Here is a 12,932-nt window from a genome sequence, read left to right on the forward strand (position 1 = left end):
TTCCATCTGCCACTGATTTGCCCATCTGACCAACCCGTCTATATCTTCCTTCAACCTAAGACCTTCTTCCTCACTACTAACCACCCTTCCAGTCTGCGTGACATCTGCAAACTTCCTTATCACACTGCCCCCGCCCTCCCCTCCCCTCCCCTCCCTCACCCAACCACTCCACACGGATCCCAGGTGCTTTTATCATCATTATCAATCTTCCACGAGCAATGGTGGCAAAACTTTTGCTGAAATGCATATAAACTACACCAACCGCACTACCCACCTGACCACCTCCTCGAAAAATGCAATCAAATTCCTTAGGTATGACATCCCTCTGTCAAAACTATGCTAAATATCCCTGATCAAACCCGGTTTTCTGTATTAGATCGTTAAATCATTTTATGGCAATAATTGTAATTGAATCGAGCACGTGACTAATAGTCAACAATAAAATATTTAAAGGTGGTGTGTTGCCCTGGATTTGCAGCCAATCAGAATGTGCCTTATCCTCCTGTTTGCCCAGCAGCAGTCCCGCGTTGTGAATCCGAGCATGCGCGATTCGAGTTCCGATTGGTACATGCGCGCCGTGGGAGCTTCCGATGCTGAGTGGTGGATCGCTCGGCTCCAGAATTGGAGACAAACAGACGGATTGTAGGAGGGTAAGAGAGTCGGCGGCGTGGGTGGGGAGGCTTCATAAACACTCAGTGGAGGACTCAAAAGTGGAATAATAACCGAACGAAGCCGTATTCGCACCAAACGGGGCCGCGGCAGTAGCTCCCTGAGCTAGAGGCCCTGAGTTAACGGCCACCATCTTTATAGGGGGAGGGGGGGGGGGGGGGGGGAGAGATGTGCAGCAGTGAGCATGCGCGGTCATCCTGCTCCAGGCAGCAGGAGGAGACAATTTTGTGAGTTTCTATTCTGGACTGACACTGATTGATTTTGGAACTCCTTTTACAGGGCATTAGGAGGAGAGCATTTTTACTCACACAAAACTCAAACCAACAGGAATGTTTATCTCTACTCAATTTCTATCCTGCACTGCCCTTTTTTTTTTTTTACAGAATATTAGAAGATCAGGGTTTGAAGTTGGGAAGCTCAAGCCAAACATCAGATCAAAACCTGACAATTATTTGATTCATCAAAACCTGAATGTAAGTGTGTCTGTGGGAAAATATTCAAACATCTGTGTGACCGGAAATAGGGAAGAGCAATGTCATGAAGGGATTTGAAAAAGATGAGAATTTTTAATTGAGTCAGGAGCCTATGTTGGTCAGTGAGGACAGGGTGATGGGTAAGTAATTGTACTCATTGCAGTAAGAGGAATGGTATTATTGTCCGTGGAGTGGAGTGATGGAGACTGAGGACAATGGCTTCAGCTTTCTCAATAATTAAATGGAGGAATTTTCTGTTGATCCAGCACTAGATTTCAGATAAGTCAGGACAGTGTGTGAGTTGGAGGTGAAAGTGTCCACATACGCATGTGAGCCTGGTCCTCCTAGATGGTAGAGGTTGGGAGATTCTGTTTAATTGTGCTCATCCCACCTCGCTTAACCTCGTTCCTCTCCACACTGCTCACATAAAAGTTCAAATCTTTTGTAGACCCAGACCAGTTGGCAGTTTTTAACAACACTCCAGCAGCTTTCATTATCACATTTTCTAAGCACGGCCTCACAAATGACCAATTTCACAACCTGCCTTTGTGTTTTTGTGGGTTCTCCCTCTCTCTTTTTTCTGTTTTTAATCAATTTCACAGGGTATTAGAAGGGGAGGCTTTGCAGTTGAGAAACTGAAACCAAACATCACATCATGATCTGACGGTGTGGTCCAGTTTATTGACACCTGAATGTCATCAGATTTTGAATATGGAAGGAAAAAGCACCATTCACAGTGAAGAGAAACCGTACATGTGTTCTGTGTGTGGACGAGACTTCAGCCAATCATTTGACCTGTCAGAGCATAACTGCAGTCACAGTGAGGAGAAACCTTGGAAATGTGGTGATTGTGGGATGTTATTCAATTACCCATCTGTGCTGGAAATTCATCGACGGTGTCACACTGGAGAGCGACCATTCACCTGCTCCGAGTGCGGGAAGGGATACAGTCAGTCATCCGACCTGCTGAGACACCAGCGAGTTCACTCTGGGGAGAGGCCGTACACCTGCTCCGATTGTGGGAAAGGATTCAGTCGGTTGTCAGACCGTTTGATACACGAACGAATTCACACAGGGGAGAGACCATTCACCTGCTCCACATGTGGTAAGGGATTCGCTGTGTTATCCACCCTGGTGATACACCAGCGCACTCACACTGGGGAGAGGCCGTTCACCTGCTCCGAGTGTGGGAAGGGATTCACTGCCTCCTCCACCCTGCTGACACATCAGCGAGTTCACACTGGGGAGAGACCTTTTAAATGCCCAGACTGCGAGAAGTGCTATAAAAGTTCCAGTGAATGTATGTCTCATCAACGTGTTCATACTGACGAGAGACCATTCAGGTGCTCTCAATGTGGGACTGGATTCAAGCAATCATTTCATCTTACTGCACACCAGAGAATTCACAGTGGAGAGACACCGTTCAACTGCTCCAAGTGTGGGAAGGGATTCACTCAGTCATTGGACCTGCTGACACACCAGCGCACTCACAGTGGGGAGAAGTCATTTGCTTGCTCCGAGTGTGGGAAGCGATTCACTGCTTCCTCTGCCCTACTGATACACCAGCGAATTCACACTGGGGAGAGACCTTTTAAATGCCCAGACTGCGGGAAGGGCTATAAAAGTTCCAGTGAATGCATGTCCCATCAACGTGTTCATACTGATGAGCGGCCTTTCAGGTGCTCTCAATGTGGGTCTGGATTCAAGCATTCATCTCAACTCAGTGAACACCAACGAATTCACAGTGGGGAGAGACCATTCACCTGCTCCAAGTGTGGGAAGGGATTCACTCGACCAGCTGACCTGCGGGCACACCAGCGTGTTCACACTGGGGAGAGACCCTTCATCTGCTTCAAGTGTGGGATGGGATACACTACCTCATCCAACCTACGGGCACACCAGCGACTTCACAAGTAAGTGTAGTGATTGGATTATGATAATCACATCCAGGACTGAACCATGTTTATTAGGGTCTGTTTCTGCCAATGTTAATAATATCTTGGGCAGTTTTCGGCATTAACAATCTGGGGGAAAAGCCAAATAAATCAGCTTTGTTTTCATAGAATCCTTACAATGAAGTTCATAAGATATAGGAGCAGAATTAGACCATTCGGCCCATCGAGTCTGCTCCGCCATGCTATCATAGAATTTACAGTGCAGAACTGGCTGATATGTTTCTCATCTGTGACCTACAATGTTAGAGGTCAAGAGCTGCATTGCAAAATCAGCCAGAGCATCTCCTCCCTCGAACACATGACCCAGGAGTGGGAGTAGGCAGTTTAGCCTCCCGAGCCTAACACCTTCAATGTGATTATGATTGATCTCATCCTGGCCTCAACTCGACCGTCCTGCACATTCTCCATAACCCTTCAACCCATTACCAATTTAAAAATCTGTCTAACTCCTCCTTAAATTTACTCACTGTCCCTGCATCCACCACACTCTGGGGTAGCGAATTCCATAGATTCACAACCCTTTGGGAGAAGGGGGTTTTCCTCCAATCTGTTTCAAATTTGCTACCTTTTATTCTAAGATTATAACCTCACATATTAGAATGCCCCAAAAGAGGAAGCACCAGCTCCACAACTACTTTATCCATACCTTTTGAGACATTCAGCCCATTGTCATACAGGTTTACAGCATGAAAACAGGCCCTTTGGCACAACTTGTCCATGCCGCCCAGTTCGTACCAAAAAGCTAGTTCCAATTGTCTGCATTTGGCCCATATCCCTCTATACCCAGCTTTCCCATATAACTGTCTAAATGCTTTTTTAAAAGACAAAATCGTACCCGCCTCTATGTCGATTTCGGCGGGAGAATCAGCTGGTGAGTCAGTTTCAGCGGGAGCAGTGCGGAAGTGGTTACTGGGAGGTAAGTGTGTCCTTTAAAAGCACTTGTCTTTGCAGGGGCAGGCCAGTCGATTTCGGCGGGAGAATCAGCTGGTGAGTCAGTTTCAGCGGGAGCAGTGCGGAAATGGTTGCTGGGAGGTAAGTGTGTCCTTTAAAAGCACTTGTCTTTGCAGGGGCAGGCCAGTCGATTTCGGCGGGAGTGGAGCTGGCTGGTTAGTCAATTTCAGCAGGAGCTGAAAATTTTTATTTATTTTATTTTTTATTTAAATTAGTGTTTTAGGCGGGAACAGGAAGTCGACCCGCGGACGTCTGGGAAGACCCTCGCCAATAAATTCTGGTGGAGACGAAACCCGAGACACTACACATGTAGTGTCTCCCACCTGCCCTCCTCCTCTAGCCTAATAATAAAACCCATTGGTCTGAGGTAAGTACCATATTTTATTATATTATTATTGTTTTTTATAAAAAATTTAATTTAGTGGTTAGCCAGATCTTGGTAGAAAGTTAGAGGAATGGCAGGGAAGGGAGTGCAATGTTCCTCCTGCAGGATGTTTGAGGTGAGGGATGCAGTTAGTGTCCCTGCTGATTTTACCTGCAGGAAGTGCTGCCATCTCCAGCTCCTCCAAGACCGAGTTAGGGAGCTGGAGTTGGAAGAACTTCGGATCATTCGGGAGGCAGAAGGGGTCATAGATAGCAGCTTCAGGGAATTAGTTACACCAAAGATTGGAGATAGGCGGGTAACTGTAAGAGGGACTGGGAAAAAGCAGTCAGTGCAGGGATCCCCTGCGGCCGTTCCCCTGAGAAACAAGTATACCGCTTTGGATACTTGTGGGGGGGGGGGACTTATCAGGGGTAAGCCATGGGGTACGGGCCTCTGGCACGGAGTCTGTCCCTGTTGCTCAGAAGGGAAGGGGGGAGAGGAGCAGAGCATTAGTAATTGGGGACTCTATAGTCAGGGGCACAGATAGGAGATTTTGTGGGAGCGTGAGAGACTCACGTTTGGTATGTTGCCTCCCAGGTGCAAGGGTACGTGATGTCTCGGATCGTGTTTTCCGGGTCCTTAGGGGGGAGGGGGAGCAGCCCCAAGTCGTGGTCCACATTTGGCACTAACGACATAGGTAGGAAAGGGGACAAGGATGTCAGGCAGGCTTTCAGGGAGCTAGGATGGAAGCTCAGAACTAGAACAAACAGAGTTGTTATCTCTGGGTTGTTGCCCGTGCCACGTGACAGTGAGATGAGGAATAGGGAGAGAGAGCATTTAAACACGTGGCTACAGGGATGGTGCAGGCGGGAGGGATTCAGATTTCTGGATAACTGGGGCTCTTTCTGGGGAAGGTGGGACCTCTACAGACAGGATGGTCTACATCTGAACCTGAGGGGCACCAATATCCTGGGGGGGAGATTTGTTAGTGCTCTTTGGGGGGGGGGTTAAACTAATGCAGCAGGGGCATGGGAACCTGGATTGTAGTTTTAGGGTAAGGGAGAATGAGAGTATAGAGGTCAGGAGCATAGATTTGACGTCGCAGGAGGGGGCCAGTGTTCAGGTAGGTGGTTTGAAGTGTGTCTACTTCAATGCCAGGAGTATACAAAACAAGGTAGGGGAACTGGCAGCATGGGTTGGTACCTGGGACTTCGATGTTGTAGCCATTTCGGAGACCTGGATAGAGCAGGGACAGGAATGGATGTTGCAGGTTCCGGGGTTTAGGTGTTTTAGTAAGCTCAGAGTAAGGAGGCAAAAGAGGGGGAGGTGTGGCGCTGCTAGTCAAGAGCAGTATTACGGTGGCGGAGAGGATGCTAGATGGGGACTCTTCTTCCGAGGTAGTATGGGCTGAAGTTAGATACAGGAAAGGAGAGGTCACCCTGTTGGGCGTTTTTTATAGGCCTCCTAATAGTTCTAGGGATGTAGAGGAAAGGACGGCGAAGATGATCCTGGATAAGAGCGAAAGTAACAGGGTAGTTATTATGGGAGACTTTAACTTTCCAAATATTGACTGGAAAAGATATAGTTCGAGTACAATAGATGGGTTGTTTTTTGTACAGTGTGTGCAGGAGGGTTTCCTGAAACAATATGTTGACAGGCCAACAAGAGGCGAGGCCACGTTGGATTTGGTTTTGGGTAATGAACCAGGCCAGGTGTTGGATTTGGAGGTAGGAGAGCACTTTGGGGACAGTGACCACAATTTGGTGACGTTTACGTTAAGGATGGAAAGGGATAAGTATACACCGCAGGGCAAGAGTTATAGCTGGGGGAAGGGCAATTATGATGCCATTAGACGTGACTTGGGGGGGATAAGGTGGAGAAGTAGGCTGCAAGCGTTGGGCACACTGGATAAGTGGGGCTTGTTCAAGGATCAGCTACTGCGTGTTCTTTATAAGTATGTACCGGTCAGGCAGGGAGGAAGGTGTCGAGCGAGGGAACCGTGGTTTACCAAGGAAGTGGAATCTCTTGTTAAGAGGAAGAAGGAGGCCTATGTGAAGATGAGGTGTGAAGTTTCAGTTGGGGCGATGGATAGTTACAAGGTAGCGAGGAAGGATCTAAAGAGAGAGCTAAGACGAGCAAGGAGGGGACATGAGAAGTATTTGGCAGGAAGGATCAAGGAAAACCCAAAAGCTTTCTATAGGTATGTCAGGAATAAGCGAATGACTAGGGAAAGAGTAGGACCAGTCAAGGACAGGGATGGGAAATTGTGTGTGGAGTCTGAAGAGATAGGCGAGATACTAAATGAATATTTTTCGTCAGTATTCACTCAGGAAAAAGATAATGTTGTGGAGGAGAATGCGGAGCCGCAGGCTAATAGAATAGATGGCATTGAGGTACGTAGGGAAGAGGTGTTGGCAATTCTGGACAGGCTGAAAATAGATAAGTCCCCGGGACCTGATGGGATTTATCCTAGGATTCTCTGGGAGGCCAGGGAAGAGATTGCTGGACCTTTGGCTTTGATTTTTATGTCATCATTGGCTACAGGAATAGTGCCAGAGGACTGGAGGATAGCAAATGTGGTCCCTTTGTTCAAAAAGGGGAGCAGAGACAACCCCGGCAACTATAGACCGGTGAGCCTCACGTCTGTAGTGGGTAAAGTCTTGGAGGGGATTATAAGAGACAAGATTTATAATCATCTCGATAGGAATAATATGATCAGGGATAGTCAGCATGGCTTTGTGAAGGGTAGGTCATGCCTCACAAACCTTATTGAGTTCTTTGAGAAGGTGACTGAACAGGTAGATGAGGGTAGAGCAGTTGATGTGGTGTATATGGATTTCAGCAAAGCGTTTGATAAGGTTCCCCACGGTAGGCTATCGCAGAAAATACGGAGGCTGGGGATTGAGGGTGATTTAGAGATGTGGATCAGAAATTGGCTAGCTGGAAGAAGACAGAGGGTGGTGGTTGATGGGAAATGTTCAGAATGGAGTAGTCACAAGTGGAGTACCACAAGGATCTGTTCTGGGGCCGTTGCTGTTTGTCATTTTTATCAATGACCTAGAGGATGGCGCAGAAGGGTGGGTGAGTAAATTTGCAGACGATACTAAAGTCGGTGGTGTTGTCGATAGTGTGGAAGGATGTAGCAGGTTACAGAGGGATATAGATAAGCTGCAGAGCTGGGCTGAGAGGTGGCAAATGGAGTTTAATGTAGAGAAGTGTGAGGTGATTCACTTTGGAAGGAATAACAGGAATGCAGAATATTTGGCTAATGGTAAAGTTCTTGAAAGTGTGGATGAGCAGAGGGATCTAGGTGTCCATGTACATAGATCCCTGAAAGTTGCCACCCAGGTTGATAGGGTTGTGAAGAAGGCCTATGGAGTGTTGGCCTTTATTGGTAGAGGAATTGAGTTCCGGAGTCGGGAGGTCATGTTGCAGCTGTACAGAACTCTGGTTCGGCCGCATTTGGAGTATTGCGTACAGTTCTGGTCACCGCATTATAGGAAGGACGTGGAGGCTTTGGAGCGGGTGCAGAGGAGATTTACCAGGATGTTGCCTGGTATGGAGGGAAAATCTTATGAGGAAAGGCTGATGGACTTGAGGTTGTTTTCGTTGGAGAGAAGAAGGTTAAGAGGAGACTTAATAGAGGCATACAAAATGATCAGGGGGTTAGATAGGGTGGACAGTGAGAGCCTTCTCCCGCGGATGGAAATGGCTGGCACGAGGGGACATAGCTTTAAACTGAGGGGTAATAGATATAGGACAGAGGTCAGAGGTAGGTTCTTTACGCAGAGTAGTGAGGCCGTGGAATGCCCTACCTGCTGCAGTAGTGAACTCGCCAACATTGAGGGCATTTAAAAGTTTATTGGATAAACATATGGATGATAATGGCATAGTGTAGGTTAGATGGCTTTTGTTTCGGTGCAACATCGTGGGCCGAAGGGCCTGTACTGCGCTGTATTGTTCTATGTTCTATGTTCTACTACTGCCTTTGGCAGCTCACTTCAGACACTCACCACCCTCTTTGTGAACAAATTGCCCCTCTGGACCCTTTTGTATCTCTCCCCTCTTACCTTAAACCTATTCCCTCTAGTTTTAGAGTCCCCAACCTTTGTGAAAAGATATTGACTATCTACCTGATCTATGCCCCTCATTATTTTATCGAACTTCTTACCCTCCAGGAGAAAAAAAGGTCCCAGTCTATCCAGCCTCTTCTTATATCTTAAACCATGAAGCGGACAGCACGGTAGCACTGTGGTTAGCACAGTTGCTTCACAGCTCCAGGGTCCCAGGTTCGATTCCCGGCTTGGGTCACAGTCTGTGTGGAGTTGGCACGTTCTCCCCGTGTCTGCGTGGGTTTCGTCTGGGTGCTCCGGTTTCCTTGCACAGTTCAAGGTTGTGCGGGTTAGATGGATTGGTCATGCTAAATTACCCTTAGACAATAGGGTGGAGGCGTGGGCTTGAGTAGGATGCTCTTTCCAAGGGCCGGTGCAAACTCGATGGGTCGAATGGCCTCCTTCTGCACTGTAAATTCTATGATTCTATGAAGTACTGGTAGCATCCTAGTAAATGTTTTCTGCACTCTTTCTAGTTTAATAATATCCTTTCTATAATAGGGTGACCAGAACTGTGTACAGTATTCTAAGTGTGGCCTTACTAATGTCTTGTACAACTTCAGCAAGACGTCCCAACTCCTGTATTCAATGTTCTGACCAATGAAACCAAGCATGCTGAATGCCTTCTTCACCACCCAGTCCACCTGTGACTCCACTTTCAAGGAGTTATGAACCTGTACTCCTAGATCTCTTTATTCTATAACTCTCCCCAACTCCCGACCATTAACTGAGTAGGTCCTGCCCCGTTTCAATCTACCAAAATGCATCACCTCACATTTATCTAAATTAAACTCCCATCAGCCCACTGGGCCAATTGATCAAGATCCCGGTGGAATCCTAGATAACCTTCTTCACTATCCACTATGCCACCAATCTTGGTGTCATTTGCTAACTTACTAACCATGCCTCCTAAATTCTCATCCAAATCAATAATATAAATAACAGTGGACCCAGCACTGATCCCTGAGGCACACCGCTGGTCACGGGCCTCCAGTTTGAAAGACAACCCACGACAACCACCCTTTGGCTTCGGTCGCCAAGCCAATTTTGTATCCAATTGGCTACCTCACACTGGATCCCGTGAAATTCAACCTTGTGCAACAACCTACCATGCAGTACCTTGTCAAAGGCCTCGTTAAAGTCCATGTAGACAACGTCGACCGCACTGCCCTCATCTACCTTCTTGGTTACCCCTTCAAGACACTCAAGCAAATTCGTGAGACATGATTTTCCACTCACAAAGCCTGTCTCTAATCAATCCGTGCCTCTCTAAATGCCTGTAGATCCTGTCTCTCAGAATACCTTCTAACAACATACCCACCACAGACTGTAGCTCCCAGGCTTTTCCCTGCGGCCTTTCTTAAACAAAAGCACAACATTTGCTACCCTCCAATCTTCAGGCACCCTGTTGTTGTTGACGGTCCAAATATCTCGTGTTAGGGGACCCACAATTTCCTTTCTAGCCTCCCACAACGTCCTGGGATACGTTTAATCCAGGGATTTATCTACCTTAATGCGTTTCAAGACTTTCAGCATCTTTTTTGTAATATGTACACTCCTCAAGACATCACTAACATCCATGCCTTTCTCAACAGTAAATACTGATGAGAAATATTCATCAAGTATCTCACCCATCTCTTGTGGATCCGCACATAGATGACATTCTAGATCCTTAAGAGACCCTACTCTTCCCGTCATGACTCTTTTGCCTTCATAGAGTCATAGACGTTTTACAGCATGGAAGACGTTTTACAGCATGGAAACAGGCCCTTCGGCCCAGCTTGTCCATGCCGCCCAGTTTCTATCACTAAGCTAATCCCATTTGCCCACATCCCTCTATAGCCACCCTGCCCTTGTAACTGTCTAACTGTTCAAAAAAAAAACATTTTATTGAGGCATTTATAATTTTCGCATTTTAATGTATCAACATTCTAAATAATACAGCGGTCCGACACATGCGAAAACCCCACAGTAACATACCCAACTTCCCCCTGTAGCCATGTAAAATGGCTGACTCCCGATTAAAATGGTCAAACCCCGATCTAAAATGGCGAACGGAAGAGGCTGATGGGAAAATCAGCCAACAGGACTCAAACGGACAGCTGCAGGTAAAACAGTGTATTCGCCTCTGGGGAAGTCAATCCAGACCGATACCTGCAGCCATCAACATCACAACAACCCAGCCATCTGCATAGCAAGCAGCCATCCCCGGGAACAATTACTACACATTAGCAACATAAAGCCGATCCAGACCTGTCGGCGCCAGCAGGGGCTGACACAAAGAAAGGTAAACGATCACCCCCCGATCAAGGAATCGCCCCATTATTGGAGCATATCGAACCAAGTGATTGGGACCAAGTCCAATCACTTGGAACCAGGTTAGAGGTCCGCCCCGAGAGGTGGGCAGCCCTGGGGACTATAAGAACAGGGGCCCATCTGCGGAAACAAATCCTCTTGCTTCCCACAGGTAGGAATTCTGTAAGGCTGTTACAGACATAGAGGCTGTCCGAGTATATGTCTGCTGGACTGGGGAAGGAATCTGGGTGGTCAACTATGTATGCAATGGCCGCAAGCTCTGCTGCCTGCACGCCTAAGTGTCCGGGGAGTTTTAATGCTATTTCCTCGAGGGCACATCCCTGCGTGTCCTCAACATAGATCCCGCAACCTGTTATGCGTTGCCCATCTAAGACTGTGGAAGATCCATCCACATAAATCTTAATGGGTTCATACGTGTCCATGTGCGGGGGGTTCTGAGATGAATTTCCTATCTTTCTGGGGGGTGTTTTAGCTATAAAGGGGCCTGTATTGTGGAGTGGAGAGATGATTTCACACTCGTGGGGGGTTCCGGGGTACTGCAAATTGTCGGCTAAGTATGTGTGTCTTTGTCCGTTTTACTGTGATGTGCCGTCCCTGCAAGAGAAGGGTCCATCTACATAGAACATAGAACAATACAGCGCAGTACAGGCCCTTCGGCCCACGATGTTGCACCGAAACAAAAGCCATCTAACCTACACTATGCCATTATCATCCATATGTTTATCCAATAAACTTTTAAATGCCCTCAATGTTCGCGAGTTCACTACTGTAGCAGGTAGGGCATTCCACGGCCTCACTACTCTTTGCGTAAAGAACCTACCTCTGACCTCTGTCCTATATCTATTACCCCTCAGTTTAAAGTTATGTCCCCTCGTGCCAGCCATATCCATCCGCGGGAAAAGGCTCTCACTGTCCACCCTATCCAACCCCCTGATCATTTTGTATGCCTCTATTAAGTCTCCTCTTAACCTTCTTCTCTCCAACGAAAACAACCTCAAGTCCGTCAGCCTTTCCTCATAAGATTTTCCCTCCATACCAGGCAACATCCTGGTAAATCTCCTCTGCACCCGCTCCAAAGCCTCCACGTCCTTCCTATAATGCGGTGACCAGAACTGTACGCAATACTCCAAATGCGGCCGGACCAGAGTTCTGTACAGCTGCAACATGACCTCCCGACTCCGGAACTCAATCCCTCTACCAATAAAGGCCAACACTCCATAGGCCTTCTTCACAACCCTATCAACCTGGGTGGCAACTTTCAGGGATCTATGTACATGGACACCTAGATCCCTCTGCTCAGCCACACTTTCAAGAACTTTACCATGAGCCAAATATTCCGCATTCCTGTTATTCCTTCCAAAATGAATCACCTCACACTTCTCTACATTAAACTCCATTTGCCACCTCTCAGCCCAGCTCTGCAGCTTATCTATATCCCTCTGTAACCTGCTACATCCTTCCACACTATCGACAACACCACCAACTTTAGTATCGTCTGCAAATTTACTCACCCACCCTTCTGCGCCTTCCTCTAGGTCATTGATAAAAATGACAAACAGCAACGGCCCCAGAACAGATCCTTGTGGTACTCCACTTGTGACTGTACTCCATTCTGAACATTTCCCATCAACCACCACCCTCTGTCTTCTTTCAGCTAGCCAATTTCTGATCCACATCTCTAAATCACCCTCAATCCCCAGCCTCCGTATTTTTTGCAATAGCCTACCGTGGGGAACCTTATCAAACGCTTTGCTGAAATCCATATACACCACATCAACTGCTCTACCCTCGTCTACCTGTTCAGTCACCTTCTCAAAGAACTCAATAAGGTTTGTGAGGCATGACCTACCCTTCACAAAGCCATGCTGACTATCCCTGATCATATTATTCCTATCTAGATGATTATAAATCTTGTCCCTTATAATCCCCTCCAAGACTTTACCCACTACAGACGTGAGGCTCACCGGTCTATAGTTGCCAGGGTTGTCTCTGCTCCCCTTTTTGAACAAAGGGACCACATTTGCTGTCCTCCAGTCCTCTGGCACTATTCCTGTAGCCAATGATGACATAAAAATCAAAGCCAAAGGTCCAG

At 47.3% G+C, this 12,932-nt stretch overlaps 1 protein-coding gene across 2 annotated transcripts; it reads left to right on the plus strand.

The window, feature by feature from the left end:
• Positions 1–536: 536 nt before the first annotated feature.
• On the plus strand, positions 537–4,439 carry LOC140406806 (uncharacterized). Of its 2 annotated transcripts, XM_072494708.1 has the most exons (4): positions 537–650; positions 1,053–1,142; positions 1,745–3,055; positions 4,264–4,438. In XM_072494708.1, exons 3-4 carry the CDS (start codon positions 1,854–1,856, stop codon positions 4,391–4,393), a joined length of 1,332 nt encoding a protein of 443 aa, XP_072350809.1. In that variant the 5' UTR covers positions 537–650; positions 1,053–1,142; positions 1,745–1,853; the 3' UTR covers positions 4,394–4,438. The 2 variants fall into 2 exon arrangements, with proteins under 2 accessions (XP_072350809.1, XP_072350810.1); XM_072494709.1 differs by having other exon boundaries at positions 1,053–3,055; positions 4,264–4,439.
• The last annotated feature ends 8,493 nt before the right edge of the window (positions 4,440–12,932 follow it).

This window comes from Scyliorhinus torazame, unplaced genomic scaffold (assembly GCF_047496885.1).
Source record: "Scyliorhinus torazame isolate Kashiwa2021f unplaced genomic scaffold, sScyTor2.1 scaffold_869, whole genome shotgun sequence".
In the NCBI taxonomy this organism is placed as follows: Eukaryota; Metazoa; Chordata; class Chondrichthyes; order Carcharhiniformes; family Scyliorhinidae; genus Scyliorhinus; species Scyliorhinus torazame.

Excerpts from the sequence above, each read along its gene's own strand:
- LOC140406806 (XM_072494709.1), top strand. The coding sequence starts at position 1,854 with ATGGAAGGAAAAAGCACCATTCACAGTGAAGAGAAACCGTACATGTGT. Across the intron at positions 3,056-4,263 it reads GCACACCAGCGACTTCACAA|TGTTTTAGGCGGGAACAGGA; the intron begins GTAAGTGTAGTG and ends TATTTAAATTAG.